Source organism: Corvus cornix, chromosome 2 (genome assembly GCF_000738735.6).
Source record: "Corvus cornix cornix isolate S_Up_H32 chromosome 2, ASM73873v5, whole genome shotgun sequence".
NCBI lineage: Eukaryota > Metazoa > Chordata > Aves > Passeriformes > Corvidae > Corvus > Corvus cornix.
Window position 1 is genome coordinate 125,341,787 of NC_046333.1, and position 17,452 is coordinate 125,359,238.

At 39.6% G+C, this 17,452-nt stretch overlaps 1 protein-coding gene across 5 annotated transcripts in view; it reads right to left on the reverse strand.

Moving 5' to 3' along the window:
* Positions 1 to 314: 314 nt before the first annotated feature.
* The window catches only part of PAG1 (phosphoprotein membrane anchor with glycosphingolipid microdomains 1), a 113,055-nt gene continuing 95,917 nt past the window's right edge, over positions 315 to 17,452 (reverse strand). For 4 of the 5 annotated variants that reach the window (XM_039549710.1, XM_039549708.1, XM_039549709.1 and 1 more), the window contains 3 exons: positions 16,331 to 16,920; positions 11,832 to 11,891; positions 9,407 to 9,757 (listed from right to left, as the gene is read on the reverse strand). In XM_039549710.1, coding sequence (XP_039405644.1) covers positions 9,407 to 9,757; positions 11,832 to 11,891; positions 16,331 to 16,920 — 1,001 coding nt within the window. Of the gene's footprint in view, positions 9,758 to 11,831; positions 11,892 to 16,330; positions 16,921 to 17,452 lie in introns of all 5 variants that reach the window. The other variant, XM_010405050.4, reaches the window with a different exon arrangement.

The following is a 17,452-nucleotide window of genomic DNA, read 5'->3' on the forward strand; positions in this document are numbered from 1 at the left end:
GCTTTAGTCAGAGACAATTTAAAATTGGTGCTGTTGTGTGCATGCTTGAATCTTGACAGGATTGTGCCTTTGGGAGGAGGACTAAGGTGCTATATATCACAAAGAAGTCTTAGTAGTTCTTGTCAGATGATGAAATCAGCACAAAATGCCCAGAACAAACAAAATTCTATAAAATTATGCAGGTTTTAACATCTGCAGGATGAAGTGACTGCAAGGACTGAATAATATATTTGTGAAGAAAACAACAGAAGAGGCACAGGTAAAAATAACCAACCAACCAACCAACCAACCAACCACTAAAACAAAAGACAAACCTTATTTAATGTGGTTTATTCTGTCTGGCTATTGAATTTATATATAGATTTCAATCCAATTAATTTTTCCAGGATTTTTGAATTAAATTAATTTCATTGCAATGTAACATGTTTCCCATTAAACATCATTTATTTACATGGATTTCCAATAAATTCAGAAATTATTTGCAAATATAATAACCAGAGAAAACGGCAGAACCTCTTTTAAATGCTTTCAGAGAATACAGTACAGAATCTTATGATTTTTTTTTTGCATATAAACAAGTAAATATTAGGATACTACTGTACATAAATAAAACCTGTATTTTTTATTATTGACCTATGTCCTTACTTTTATATAACTGCTTCATATGTTTATGTAGCATTTTTAACCCAAAAAATATTTACATAAACTTGTCTACATTTACAGTAAATAACCATAATTGCCTACTGTGCTTTCAGCAGCCAAAAGCTGAATTGGCTATAGAAACATCTGATGAAGATTCTTGGAACAAAGGTATGACTAAATGACATCAACTTGTGTATACTATTACAAAATGTTGAGAGGAATTGAATAGCATTTGTTAATTTACAAAATACAATTTAGTGTTGGATCTGAACTGCTCTAACAGTAGGATAAGCCCTGCAATTACAGTTAAACTACAATTTATGGAATGTACATTCTGCAAAACTACAGTAATTCAGTGTTTGCAGTGGTGTTGATAAAAGCGTATCGATTTCAAACAGGTAGCAAGCCAAATAACCCTTCATGTAGCAAACAAACCTTAGCTAATGCCATCTCCAAAGTCTGCATACATTGACTTCAGGTGTATAGGGCACAGTCACTGAATCACTGAGCTGCTCTCACTGCCTACAGGTCTGAACTGAGTGTATTTAACTGTATCCACTCTAAGATAGCTGGGACAGTTCTAAGCCTCTCTTTTCACAGCTCATACTGGTTTGAGGATGTTTTGCAGTTCTGTGTCAGTGATCAGAGACTCAAATTGTTGTCCAGAAAACACTTTTTGTTGCTAGAACACTGTGTAAGAGAACTTTGCTTGGAGATATTCCAGTAATACATATTTTTCCATTATAAAACAATGGATAAAATAAACAAAAGTGTCTGTATTTACAAATTATTATCCACTATGTTCTTAGTATGCAGTGTTCCATATGTAAAGCAATTTTATGCTGAAGCTCATATAGCACCCAATTTTAAGTGACTGTTACTGAGGCATGATTTTAATAATTAGCTATTAGACATAATTATCCATATAACTATTTTTTGTTGTTCTTTGTTGATACGACTTTTTTGTTATTCTTTATTCTTTGTTGATATGACTTTGTTGGAAGTCATATCAATTCACTAATATAAAAGAAAGAAAATACACTTCACTGAAAATACAAACAAAAGTACCTATCACTAAACCAAACTTCTAAACTCTTAGGGCCCAATCCTGCAGCCTTGGCTCATGCAAAGAATGCTATTTAAATAAAATAATCCAGTTAGAGTTGGGTTTTTTTGTTTGTTTGGGATTTGCTAAAAACCCAATCAACCCCCATCATGCAAGTCCAGATCTACATATGGTACTTATTTTAGTGCATTTACATTTGTCCATGCTGGGTTTGTAATTGAACAAAAACATGTATTTAGGATTTATTTATTCATTTCAGTTCTGTTGATATAGAGACTTGATAAAAGATAATCCAGCTGCATCATGGTTGGGTGGAGATGACTTGCCCTCACCTCTCTATGTACAGGGAATACTGAGAAGAATAAACATCTCCCGTGAGACTCTCAGCAACTTGTTTACTGTAACCTTTTCTACTTTAAAAATCTTTTGTAACAGGTCGTCTGTGAGATGGGGGAAGTGCAAATGAAACTTAGCTGTTGTTCCTTTACCTCTTTCTTCCTAGCTGCTGCAGTGGGCTGTACCTGTCTTGCCTTGACAGTGAATGCTCTTTTGTGGGTCTGAAGGTGGGCTCTTAGCACACCTTCATCTAGAAAGACCAGTCAGACTGAGGAGAAGCAGCTCACATCCCCTTCCTTAAGTTAAAGGGGTTGGGACTGTAAAGCAAAGGGCCATTCCTAAGTAGTCATCGCCACAGAGATGAGAGAGATGAGATGAGATGAGATGAGATGAGATGAGATGAGATGAGATGAGATGAGATGAGATGAGATGAGATGAGATAGGCCCTGCTGGAAATCATGTAGAAAGTCAGGAGCCACCACAGTGGCTCATTCAAAGACCTGTCTGCTGGTAGGATGTTCTGAGGAGACTGGTTATGTGACCTTTCTCAGTCTCAGATGTAAAGAGCAAATTCCAGTATCCTCAGACACGTGAGAAGGAAGGTTCTTGTGCTCTTAGGTGTTTTTTCAACAATACATTTAAACATTGTGACAATTCACATCATATATGTGTCTTTGAATGTCATGTGAGTGCTTGCAAGCTACAGAATTTCTTGCCTTGAAAGTGAAGACCTCCACAGATGCTCTCCATCAGGAGATTGTGATTGCCCCAAAACATCTGACTGAACTCCAGGCTCCTAAATCTCACAGGCACATTTAAAAGGTCCCATTCAGAGGTGTTATGTGATGCAGTTTCTGTGCCCTCTGTACAATTGTCATATTTCACTAAGGACAAAAGAGATACTCAGATGCTGACAGCTGAACATAGTGGGGAAGAGCAGTTTCATAAATAAGAGGGTAGTCCACATCCAACCTATGCTGAAAGTTAAACTATGAGTTAAAATTGTTCTTTTTGTAGACATTAGGAATTGAAAACATCAGCACTGTCTCTTTTTTTTTTTAGCAATAGGATTTGTAAGGTTTAAGCCCCCCTCCCCAATATAACAAGATTTAAAGGACAAGAGTTGGTTATATTGTCTTGTAGTGAACAGGAGGCATTCTGAAATCTCAAATGAAGCATTTTGAAGTCAAGCGATACTTACATACTTTATAAATAATCTAAGCCGGTTGTTGCATTATCATAAACTATAAGAAATAACATGGCTGCTTTCTAAGCAAAACAAAATTTCATTTTGTATTTTCTGTACAAACACATGCCAGTTAAGATTAGCCAATGAATTTGCAGAGACAAAGTCCTTGTCAGACTGTGCTATTATAACAATAAATGAACATCACAAATGAAAGCCAGTATTTAGGAATGTGTATGGCAAGAGAGTACCACATACAGTAGTCAACTGGCTGTGCAATAACAGTGAGCATGTTTACCTTTACAGAATCATCTGTATTTTTAGGCACTTTGCTATCATGTTTGTATGACTGTCCTTCTGGCCAGTTTAAAACAGAAGACCTCCAGAAACAAAACCTCGCAGCTTGAAAAAACAGAACTGTAAGATTTATATTATCCACAGACTGGGCACAGACCAATGGGTATGTAATGCAAAGATAATCTGTGCATTTGCTATGGAAATTGGGGTGCTGGAGCCAAAATATATCTACATTGTGTAGACACTTGCTGACCTTTGGATTATATGTAAATAAAGTTTTATCAATTAATCAGTGGGAACCTTGTATTACAAATAAGTTCTCATCTTTCTGCTGTTCAGGAGAAAAGAACAGTGTCTACTGTATGTGATATCCTAATGCACTCCTGGAAAATCACCACATAGGCAATTAATTTGTTTAATACTTCTTGTAAGCCTTGGATATTTCATGCTGACCCAACCAAGGGGTTTCTCTCTCCTTGAAGAAAGGGAACCCTGTATTTTTAGCTCTGTGATGTTCCATTGGCAGCATTTATCTTTAGCATAACCCTGAACACATGTTGCTTGCTAGCAAGGGATATATATTTTATATTTTTATATATTTTTTCTTTTCTGAGGCTGAGATCTGCTCTGGCAATGTCTTCAGCCACAACCATCCCAGAAGAGATGCTACAAATCAACTTCAGCACCAGGGTATGAAATCATATTAACAGTAATTATGTTCCCTGCTCCCAGGAAGAGACCTGCCCTTGAAAGTCTTCAGCACACCACCAAAGGAGCATCTGTCAGGCCAATCATCTTTCTGCATTCTTCTGTTTTGCAGCAGACTACCACACCAAATTACTCGTGAGGCACGTAAAAGCCTTATTCAGGCATACTCCAACCTCAGTAAATAAAAGTCATCTGAAATAACTGGTTGTTTGCCTGAAAGCAAAAGTCCCTCATTGGAGTGTGGTCCAAATTAAAATGTTTGTTGCAGAAGCAGATTTCTTACAGTCACATGGCAAACAAATGTATATGCACAATAGGAGACAGAATAGAAGTCCTTGAGCTGGGCTATGATGTTTCCAGTCCCGCAGCGCACAGATGAGAGTCGTGTCTCTAGCTGCTTCCAAGCCAAGCTGCCTGGCCTGAATGGCTGCTTTTAAACACCTGTGTCCCAGCCTAGGCAGGCCTGTCACACGTGGTGACTCCACTCTGGCTGCAGTGAGATGAACAAGAGACAGGGCAGCACTGTCAGCTTTTGTAGTCAAGAGTTGCACAGTTAACGCTAAGTTCTGGGAAGCAGACAATACCAGAGAGAGCACTCTGTGTCACAGCTTTACACATCACTTTTCAGAAAGCACATGCAAACCATTTATCCAGCATCTTATAAAAGCACCATTGAAAGGTTGAACAGAGAGCACCGTGTATACGGAATTGTGTTCAAAACAGCAGACAGGAGCTGTTCAGGGAGCCATGGAGAAGCATGCAGCCCAGAAGCATCCCTGCAGGATGGATTCCTTGAAGGCACGATAGATGAAGGCTTGGAGAACAAGGCAGCTGGTCATCAGCCAGTTGAAACTATGGGGATGGCCCAGCTCTGGGCTACTCATGAATCCCCACACCTACTCATCCCTCACTCCATGGATCCTGCTACATGTAAGCAAGCCTGCAATTTATATTAATAGAAAGACTGAAGCAACTAATTGTTCACAGCTGGCATGAACACCACCTCCCTGAATGCTCACTATTGTAAAACTTAGGTTCTTCAAAAGAAGACTAATAATTCTTATTGCAAAGCTTAGTCATCGTAGCTACATAACTGGGCTTTTTAGTGGATGTTTGAATGACTATTGCTATTGTAGGGCTAACTGAGGTCCAGTACATTAAATGTGTCTCTATAAAGATGTTTCCAACTTGGGACAAGTAAACATTGGGGTTGTCCCTTTGTACTTTTGAGTTAAACACTTACAGTATGGAAAAGAGTATGGAAGTACTAGCTACTTTGTAGAAAAGGCACTATAACTGATCTAACTGTGGTAATTAGGTACATGCCTGTGCTACAGGTATCTGCAAAGAAATTATTTCTCTGTGACTGAGAAAGTTACTCTACAGTCATGGTAGAAAAGGATGACTGGTTTACATATTGGATTAGCACTGGTTTAGGTATGTGGTAAGAACAACTCTCACAGGAGACACAAATTCATGAAATGTCTGAACTGCATTTCCTATTTTCTACCAGTTCCTAGAGAGAAATCAAAAAGACCTTTTCACTAGTTACATACACATTACAGCTTCCCTTGGCCTTACCGTGGCAATTTGATGTGAGATCTTATTATACAGTTGTGCCAAAAAAAGGAGGCAAAGAAATAGACTGTAAAGCTTCCCCAGAAAACATCACCAGGTAACAAATACTTCATTTTGGATGTTGACATTTTATTTAGGGATATGGTGAAAGAGTTAAAAAGAGCAGTAAAGAGACAAGTAGAAGAGACTCCCTTTTCTTTACAGTCAGATTAATCTCTTTGGGGATTACTGCTGGAAATATCTTTCCATCGAATACATTAATGAAGAGAAAGCATTGACAACAGCCATAAAGGAACAGATTTTACTTATTGGAAGAGGGAACTAAACCAGAAGCTCAATTCTTTGTCAAGAAATGTAAACATTCACTTAACAACCTTGGACTGAATTCTGAACCATTTTCCTTTAGCATTAGACTACATAATGGAGATTGCAGGGGAGTTATGGACTCCCCTGTACATCCTTATTCAGGAGGGTAATTCTCTTTTGCAGCTCTTAAGTCCAGTGTGTGTGGGTCTCAAGGGTGAGGGCATCCCAAAAGCAGAAGTCCAAAATGTGAACTGCTTCTCCATGAGACTAAGGTCTGATGGACCATTAAAAGGTTGTGACCAGCCTGAGAGACATTTAAACAGGAAGGATTGTGCCACTGCTACAGGACTGCAGACATGGTACCAGCTCCCAGTGCAAGGCTGTATGAGGCAGGTTAAAAACAGAAACCAAAGAAAAAAGAGAGGGGGAGGAAAATTCTTTCATGTTGGAAAGAGGGATGTCTGGGGGATCTCAACAGCAGCTGTCAGAACAGAGGAAAGAAAGGACAGAAGGACTTGTGTCCCTTCCTACAAACCAACATTCTTAATCTGGCTGTGAAAGACAACAGAATGACTGGACAGTCCTCCACCATCCTTTGACCTGCTGGTCTCAATGGAAGCACTTCTAGAGTGATGTTTGCTTTTCTTCTTTTGCACCTTAAAATTTTACAATCAAGAGTTCAGTGCTGTTCTTTGCTATCGCCTGACATATCTCTATCTTTGAATTGGTCTTGAAATTGAAACTAGTGAACATGGCAAACCTCATGTTCCTGCTGTTTCTCCAAAAGCAGTCGTCTATGTAAAGGGATAACTACTACATCTTGAGATGTATTTGGGAATTTCAGGAGCTGAGGTATGCCTGCCACTAAGCTGCAGGAGTCAGACTGAGGACTACATATATATATATATATATATATAAACTGGTACCCCTGAGCAAGGAACAGACAGCAAACACATAGTTAAAGACTAAAGAAATTCTCAAGACTTAGCACAACAGATCTTCTGAAACATGGTGCATCTTATCTTTGGCCTTAAACAGGGTGAAGTAGAAGGAGAGAACAGTCAAAGGTGAACTTAATGAATTCACATTCAAGGAAACAGGAACAAAAACTTTTATAAAGGGAAAAACTCCAGAAAGCAAAACCGAAGTCATCCTTAAAAAGCACTGAAGTGGAAGCAAAGGGTTTACTGGAGCTGTCAAAACATGGCAGCATGGTCAAGAACAGGATGGATGTAGATTGGTCTGAACTGCTTCTCCTCCAAGGAAGAGAGTCATAGACCAAGTGTGCTGCACTGTCGCACAAGGTCAGGATCCATGAAGTTTGAACCACCCTGTGGGCAGAGGCTGCCTGCACACTTGCACTGCTCCTCAGAGCTCTCCTAACAGGAGAGGCTGCTAAATCAGCACACTTCTTTCAGTTATGAAGCGATTTCTAATAAATGTGTGTAACCAGACCTCTGTTTGCTCCTTATAGTACCAAGTCATGTTGAGCCCTGACCAAGGATCCAAGAAGGGCTCAACCTGGTATATCAAAACCCAGCACCAAATGAGCTGAAAGTAAACCTGTTTTGTTTACTACAGAATAAGCCAACCTCAGTTTATGTACTGCTTATTTTGAATTAAAAATAAACTGCTCTTCAAGCACATGCCAGGTATTACATATGTGAATGTTGCCAAGCTTGGACTATAACTTGTACTTGTGTCCAAATTACAAGGGTATGCTTATATACATGGGGATATGTGCACATGCATGTCACACAATGCTGGTTCTCTACTGTTGGACTATTCTTGTACCATTGTACTATTTATTGTACTATTCTTGAAGAAAAAACGTACCAATCTAGTACCTGCTTATTTCATCCAAGCACTGTACTTTGTTTTTCACAGTAACAGAATAATTTGGCATTTTTGAAAAGCCAGTGGCTTTCAAACTGCTTGTCAGAGGCCCAAGAAGGTCTTGGTTGCCCTCCTGCTCCTTTTAGCAGAAGAACAAGGAGGACCAGTGGCTATGACTGACTAAATCCCACTATCTCTTTTTCCTCTTTTTTGCCCTTTGGCAGTGTTCTTTTACATAGACTCCATGATTTTAGCTTAAAAACAGCAAGGCATGTTCCATATCCCTGCTCAAGGAGACAGAAAAAGCCAACAAAACAACCCCAAAGCAATTTTCATTTATCTACTTTTGAAATAGGAAAAAAAAATTAAAAAGAAACCAAATAAGGGCCAAATAAAGAATGGGATTCCTCCTGTTACAAACCCCAGTAAGTTAATCTACAAAAACTTCAAAGATGAAAAATATGTTGTAAAAAATAAAAATACTATCCACTCAACACAGTACCTAATTTTTTCTATATAGGAAACTAGACAAACATACTAAAATATTTAAGTCTTTAAAAAGGGCAAAATTCTGCAAAAAAATTACTCCACACTACTAAGGTTAGACTACACATTATGCCAATGCATTCATTTGCACAACTTTTTTCAACATGACAGTGGTCTGGGGTGTGTATGTGTAGGTGTTTATGTCCATTTGAGGGAAACAGTGCAAGAATGCTAAGGGTGACCGTTGCCATTTTAAAGGGATATTTCACAAATAATCAAACAAAACCCCTACAAATACCAGTACACATCTCAAATACTGCAAGTCACATTCTACAGCCCTTGACATTAAAAAAAAAGAAAAAAGAAAAAGCCAGCACAATTAATTCAAGTACATTTGGAGTCGGTCCCTTGTGAACTACTGTTGTTTGCACTTTAGTTGCAGTGAATGTGGACAGAGCTCCCCAAAAGACACAGAAGTGAGTGCATCTTCCCCAGCCCTGCAAAGTCTGAGTTGAGGTACAATTATCTGTGGTTTGCTCAACATTGCGGATGCCAAAACTTGAATGAAAAATTATGCTTGAAAAACACTTTGAAAAAAATTACATAAAATAATCTCTTAAAATGAGAAGCTAGTTTTGTGTGAAGGCAGTCTTTTTGGTACATAATCCTATCAGAACGACAAGCATGGCACTCCTTCCCGAATTACGTTTGCCTTGGAGCTAATAATAATAAAGAAACCTTTATGTTGTCCTGGTCATCTTTCTGACCTGACGTACCCTTTCCCATGAGCGTTGATCCACCACCCAAAAAAGCCAGCAGGTATCACACCCTGGCTGAAATGTACATTGTTTCTTCACAACTCGTGTTCTAAATGTAGCTTTGTTCCTCAAAAGGAAAAGCACTTCCCTCTCCACGTCTCACTTGTCATTTGAAAGTAACAGTGGGGAAATCTGCTGCCGGAGTAGTTAAAGTCTGGTGAATTCCCTGTGGTGCTGCAAGTCCCCTATGCTCTCATAGTCATTCTCTCCTGAAAGAGCAGTGTGGTTTGTGTTAGGCACGGACAAGGTCCTGTCTTCCTCTTGGCTCACTGACTGGATAGCTTCATAGTCTGGCTCCAGCTCCCCGTTTGGTCTGTCCGCTGACTGAGGCACAGTGGTAGAATTTAGGGTGTTTTCAAAGTCCTTCACACTTGCATAGAGGCCACTGCAAATAGACGGGGACCTCTGAGATGCAATTTCTTGAATACAGGTATAAGGAGAATCCAGTGCCTTGATGGCTTGTCCCGGCTTACTCACCGACGAGTACATGGCTGAGATCTAGGAAAAGGAGATACCAGCTGAGTATCCAAGCATGGCATAAAGCTTGTGCACCAGTCTTGTACTACAAGGATGTTGGTTACTTAAGAAAAGACGGGATCTTCTGATAAAAACATATCCTTTCTAAAACGGTATGTTTTTTTCCTTGAAAAAATATAGAAATTATTTCTTACAAATCCTTCCTTTTCTGGCATGCATTTATAAATCGATCTTCTTTCAAAAAAAGAATGTTTTATAAAGTAAGTTTATAAATGTAAAGCTTCCTTGAATATAAATCCGTGACAAGAAAATTTAACCTGGGTGAAAGGGAATAGCTTTGTGAGCAGGAGCTCTTGTAAGTTTTGCTATGGTCCTGGAGTCAGTTTGGACTCAGGAGGGGGAGAGGCATCAAAGGGAGGATCAGGTTGAACTGCTGTAATGCAGGAGAAGGATGCTGTCTGATCCTTAGGGCTTTTAAAATTATTATTGTTACTATTTCTAATGGTAGTGGCTACTTTTCTGCTTTTAGAGACACTGCAACAGAAGACTAGTTAATGATTGTCTCTATAGGCAGGACTAAATAGGCACGAACACACGTGAAGACAACATTAAAAATCTGTAGATAAATTACTTACACCAGATAACAGCAAATAGTGCCAATACTGATACGCAAGGTCTTCTCTGTTGGCAAGAAGAGCTGCTTCTCAGGCACTGAGTATCTGAACTTTAGCCTGGAGACTGAAACCTCTCAGCTGTAAACACCAGAAAGGGAGCCAGCATTTCATTCCTAACTCTGAAAATCCCCTCTGGTGAGGTGATACACTTCAACAAGTGCATGAAAAGTGGCCCTTCATGAAAAGGTGAGGAGAAGCCCACATCCACACGTGTCCTTCTGCTCAGGGCTTACCTGGGCTGGTGCCAAGCACAGTTACCAGTCTTGATTCCCTCTCCCAGGCCAAATGGATACTAGCCCTTGCACAGGACAGATGGCTGAAATTCCCTGCACTGCTTCTCTGGTACTCAACATCACAATGCAAAATAGCTCTTCTCTTACATTTAAAGTCTTTCCCAAGCATGCAAGGCCACTTTGGGTTTGTATCAATCCAACTGAAAGAGTGGATTGGCATGAAAATGTCCATTACCATTGGGCAACGCAGACTGATGCAGATGAACCAGAACACTTCTGATAATTATGGGATTTATTTTTTTTGTGTGTGTGTGTGTTGGGGGGGGGGATTTGGCTGGTTGGTTTTGGGGTTTTTTTTGTTTGTTTTTTGTTTGGGTTGGGGTTTTTGGGGCTGGTTGGTTTTTGTTTATTTGTTCGTTTTAGAGGGACATCAACTTGGAAATGGCAATACTTCTTACTTTTTACTGATTTCAGCTGACGAAACAAAAAATGGCTTTTCTGCTCATCTATACTTCAACTCTTCTCAGTATTAGATTACATTAACCCAGTTCAAGATCAGTTTATTCATTAATGTCTGGGAATGCTTCTCCCAGCAGAAGGCATTAGCTCACTTAGCTCATTGCCAAGTTTGTGTTTACTTTTTGGTCCAGAGAACATATTTATAAATGGCATGGGTGTACTGGAGATGATCACAAACAGCCTTATTTATGTTTAACTTTTCTCTTTGTTTAACTCTCCTCCATTTATCTGACCAACAGACATTTTAAAGAACAGTTTATATTCCAGTGCTTTTACTGTGCTTCAGTTTACTTCCCAGAGCCCTAAACACTTTGCATGGGGACGGTGGAGCATATATTTCAAAAGGCGACTGGTTATTCTTCTTGCGAAGATCCTGTCATCCAAATCAAGAAATTACCCTAACAATCAACTAATTGTGGCCTCCTAGTGGCCTCCTATTATTTTCTGACACCATTTTTAACCTATGGGCCTGATACAGCCATATGTTAGAGTACTTCTGATTTTAGGAATATGGCAATAGAAACTCTGTGCAGAGAATCTTGGGCTTTCATTTTCCCTTCACACAAGTTTCACCTTTATTAGATTCTGCTTAATCATGCAGACCTGATACTAATTTCTGCCTAAAAACTGGTCTCTAGTTAGTTACTGAATTTCATGCAAGAAACCTACCTCATCTTCTGTAAGAGATGGATCTTCCTCTCGAGACTTATAAGACACTGAACTAAGCCTCTGTAAAGAAGGAAAAAGAAAGAAAGAAAAGGCTCATTACCCATCAACAGTGTGAAATCTGTAACAAAATCCTCCGACTACAATCAATACATTGTATTTTATGGTCATTTGCTCTCAAGTTCCATTATACATAGCTAATATCCCCACTATTCAGAGTACTTTTCTGGAGATAACAGCCCTGAGGTTAGTAAAGCTTTTTAATGTATCTGCTCTTGTTCTGACCTGGAAAGGGTAAAAATAATATAATGGTTAAAACAAACTCTGCACCAGTGTATCCATGCCTTTACACTTCTTATGAAGCGTCTGCAGAGGCTTCTGAACAATTAGAACTCAGCTGTTGGGATACACCAGTTGTCCTTTCACAGGATTTTCAGATATACTTTTAGATGACGAACAACACTCAGCTGACACCTTCCTGATGATTATTATCCTTCATTCTGTAGACCCTGGAAGTGCTGCCCAGGAGCTCTGTGTCCTCCCTACCCCTGGAATGCAGCCCCTGTGCAGAGGTGCTCAGAAGCCTGGCCTCACAACCACTCAGACCTGCTGTAGCCCACCCTGAGCTGGAGCCAGGTCATGCAGCAGAGACACTGAAGGATGGAGGGCTTGGTTTGGTATCAAGTCTAATTTCAAGCACCTAAAGTGTTCTGTGTAAAACAGGTCATGAAACATCAGGGGGAAAGCATTTTGCTCTTATGAAAAATGCCTTCAGACCTTTACAACAAGAAAGATCCTGCAGCTACACAGCAGCCATGGGATGCCTCCTCTCTGGGCAAGAAAGCTTTCCTGGACTCCTGCTCCACAGTGATTCAGAGGGAGCCTTCCAGCACTGTAAAAGGCCGTATTTTGGACTTTCACACAACTTCTCCAACTAAAATACTTCATACCACCTCCAGTACAAGCCAACATGTAAAGACTAGACCTATTTTTAGCACAGTCAATAAAATACCACTTCCAGGCACACAGAACTTGTTTTCTGTTTGTTTTTTTTTTTTAACAGAGGCTCATTATGATAGATTCTTTCCTCCTTCCATTTTCTTGTTGTTTTTACTTCTGGTAAATACCAAACCTCAGGTTCCTGGCCACTTCTGACAGACCCCGGCCCACAGCACACTGAAGTTCTGCCTGCTGCTCCCGAAGAGCTTCCCTCACACAGACTAACTCCCTTGCTTCTTTCTGACGGGAGAACAGTGCTCTTTAACCTGTGGTTTGTTTACTCTTAAAAAAAAGAAAAAGAACAAGGAAAAGTTCAAATATATTTTGGCCTTGTATTAGATCTGCTTCACTACAGCAACTTACTTTAGTCTTTCCTATCTGCAGCATTATTTTTTGTGCTGAGGAATAAGCTACTAATTTCATCCTCACACATTAAGACAAGCATGTACTCATAAAATTCTTCAGCGATTTTTCTGTTATTGAGTGTGTCTACAAGCATCATGTGTCAGGACCCCTTCTACAGTTTCCCACTCAAGTATGATAAATACCCGACAGTGTTTGCCATCCTGTGCTGTTCCCCTGGATATAGCATTCTTTCTTCTAAATGTGAAGCTTGTGACACATCAGTTTTGGAAGATATTGTTATATTGGAAACTTAAAAAAATCCCACTTGCTCTGAAACATTTTGTACCTAGCAACATTATAAACTATGCTGAAATCTCAACAGCAGCAACACAAACAACATGTGTCCTTATTTGCCTTCCACTTTCCTTTCATTCCTCGACAGCACTTGATTTTTTGCTCTTTGGCTCAGCTGCTGCTCCTGACTTGGGCACCAGAACAAGAAGAACATTCTCCTCTGGTGCATTTGTAAGAGATGCTTTGCCTATCCTCAGGCTGTGCAAGGCTGAAATCAGATGGCAGCAGTCAGATGGACACACAGAGAGCATTTCTACCAGTGTTCACTCTGGAAAGACCTGGGTGAAAAAGGAGATCCATGCTTCCTTTTTAAATAAAAGAAGGAACTAAAGAAAATCTATTCTGCTTTTCCAATATTATTAGAAGAACTATGCTCAAATTTTTGCAGGGGATAGAGGCCTGTAAGAGGCCTCATGCTATTAAAGGTGTCTTTCTTCACCAAGTCCTTCCAAAGGATTTGGCTGGGTCACAGCCAATAACCAGTTTATGTAAATTTTCATCCATTTATTGCTCTTAAAAGGATGCTTTGTCCTTTTCATGCTGTTATATATGGGAATGGTCTCTGGCTTGGTCCACCTAGTTCTCTCCCAGATTTTTGTGCTTCAGGAACTGGGTGCACTCTTTCAGATGGTGAGATTGAAACAGCTTAGACACAGTCTATTCTTTCAGTTGGCAGGTACAAGCCTTGGTTACACAGGTGGCCTCCCTGCCTGTCCCTCCTTTGTACCCTCATTGTAGTGAGGGAGACTTGCACGACTTACACACAACCTCTGTCTTCATCAGGGTCAGGGCAGAAGGTTGAAGAGTTTGGGATACAGATGTCATGCTAAACAAAGCAGCTAAGTAGACTCACAGGAGAGGAAGCAAAACCAGAAACACCTATGGGGTCTAACTAAAAGAGTTATCAATATAAACATACATTTCCATAAACATCTTGGTTTTGGTTGCCACATTAAAAAAGCCAGGCATTGCTCTGCATTGCTTCAGGCAGCAAAATAAAGGGAAAAATTATCATCATCACAACAGAAAAACAATCCCACAACCACCTCCCCACACAATGCCAACAATAATGACATTTATATATTCCATCAATTACCATCTCCAACTCTGCTGCAGCTGTAGCTCTCAAGGACAGGACAGGCGCACGCCTCAATGCATAATGCATATACCCGTCAGCGAGCACGGGAATGATCTGATGCTGCCGAAGATTTAACTCGGGGTGGCTTCAGCTCTGAATAAATTTTAATTAGACAAACACCTTTTTTCTGGCACTTAGGGGACTGCATGTGTCATCTCCTGATTAATCCTTCAAAACCTGAACCATTTTAATCAATTCCCACTCCTTGCAGTTACTGACACTGCATACATGGTGTGCTGGGGAGCTACAGAGCAGCACAGGCTTTTCCTTTGTATCGGTGCCTGGGAAATACAATTACTGTCTGCAAGGCTTTTCACACCTGGTAGGAAAAATGTCACTGTTATGCAAAGCTGTTTATCTAAAAGTTTAACTAGAAATTACTTATGGCCTGAATGTGGGAGGAGGGAGTGTTACTGGATTATTGTTGACAATCACATCCTAATTTTTTACTTAACAAGCTCATTATTTGTAAAAATGTGCACTGAAGAGTCCAGCTAAACAATTTTTATATTGTGAGTGGTCTTCATTTTATTCATTTGGACTCTACTGTGCTTTACAAGTTACATGGTTAGTTATTTATTTAACAGGAGATTCTTCTGCCTTCTTCCTGGATTACTGAAATTCTTCAAATAAGAGAACAACCAAAACCAAGTAACAATACCTCAGCTCTGCAGTGATTTTTCAGGTATATGTTTACATTAAAAAGTCACATTGCATCTTGAGAATTTTTTTAAAGTTTTCATCAATACCTACCTAATATTATTTGATGACTCAGACACCAAGAATCTGCTAAACCTACAGTTCTTTGACTCACAATTAATAAAAAGATATGTAAACATTCTGGAAAATGCAAACTCAACAGTTTATGAAAAGTCTCTGCTATGATCTTAAAGGATCCTTAAAATGACTTCCAATAAAAAAGACAAATGGGAAAACAAACTGTTGAAAATGTCGTAATTCTATTTTTCAAGGAATTCACCACAACTCGTTCCTAGGGAGGAAGCATAAACTGCTGAGAAAACGTAACTTTTGGCTCTGATTCCAGCACTTAGAAATTCCCTACTCTGTCTGTATGTGACACACAGAATTTGACAAATATAAAAGCGTACAGCTGTGATCTCTCTTTCTCTATCCCTCTCTCCTACAGCAAAAGACAAGGTGAGTCACTTCGAGCAGGTGCCTAACACTTGCACGGCTAAGTCAAGGTGTCCCAATGAAGGAGGCACATCTAAAGTTAGGATATCCGCCAAGGCTGCCCCCCTGTCCTTTTTGTTAGTTTCATTAGAAAAAAAAGAAGAGAGGGCTTCTGAAGGAAATAATAGATGCTGACAGAGATACTGGACACCCCTTGTAGCTTCCACAAGTATAATACCATCAAACAAAGAAGCAGAGGCCTCCTATGCAATTCCTGGATAATATTTGGGAAAAGCCTTAGGTAGAGCATAACTGCAACAATCAAAAATATGGGCTGCAACAGAATGAGCATATGCCCCTAATACAAAGACTACACTGTACAATATCATATTTCCATTTACAGTCTTGCTTCATCTTGAGCGGGGTTCTTTTCTTATTATTTTTTGTTACTGAAAAATAAAATCCTCTCCCACCCATATGTTCGCTATCATTATTTGGCTGTTTGATGAGGACAAGTATTTGCAGTATTTACCTTTTCTGGTTTACTTGCTCCTTCTGTCACTTCTTCTTCCACTTCTTTTTCTTGCACATTCTCATTTTCATCAAGAAGTTTCATGGGTACTGGAGGGGGAAGCTCATCCTCTACATCTGGTATATTGTCGAGAGGACTGTCTGAATTTGCACTTTGGCGACTCTTCTTATTTCGGTCAACAGATGCATATTCTGCTGACTCAATTCTGCACTCAGGAATCTGATTCTGACCTTCAGAAACTGTCAATGAAGCCTTTGATTTGCTTTTAGAGTTCCCATCCATGCTGACTACTGCTCCAACATCTTTAATTTCCTTCACAGTTTCATACAAGCAGTCTTCAACTATGTTCTCCTGAGAGGAGCTGTCTTTCAAGACTTCATAAGGCCCTTCCATTCCAAGACCTTGATCATTTTCTGCATTTCTAGATGAGATGATAGGTTCCATGGGGTTGTTAGGAGGAATACTGGGTAGTTCCCGGCTCTGGTGACATTTTATAGACTTTCCAAGACTATCTTGTTGATCTAGTAGGTCAGATGTCTGTACTTCTTCATAAGGCTGAATACAGGCGGCTGTACTGTCCTCAGAAAGAACTAAAGAAAATTACAGAGAAGTATTACAAACAAATGCATAACTGAAAGGTGTGATTTGGTACTCTCTACATCACCTTGTTTTTGTGACATGCTGGAAAGGATAAATGACACTAATGCCTAGAAATGCTTAGTGATCAGCATGCTTTTTGCTTATCAAAAGGTTTCAGTTACAGACAGTTCTGCACTCTACTGTTAAAATATCTTTCTCGCAACATCTAAAATAATCTGTACACCCCCAAATCACATTATATGGCAACAGCATTCACTGTGCATGGATATTCAGCTGCCTTGTACTCAGTTTCACTGAATGATTACAGAGTGCTCAGTAGTCTCAGATGGGAAAAAGGTGTGAGGCCTCAAACCAAGATAAAAAAATCCTTGTTATATTTTCCTCTTTGCATTTCCCCATTCTTTGGAATCCAAAGGAAAGCATTCCTACTTCCTCCCTACCATCCCTCAGCTTGTTTAACATGCTGGCCAAATTCTCGTTGGAACTGCACTTTGCTCAGCCCTCCCTGCATGCTACACCAGA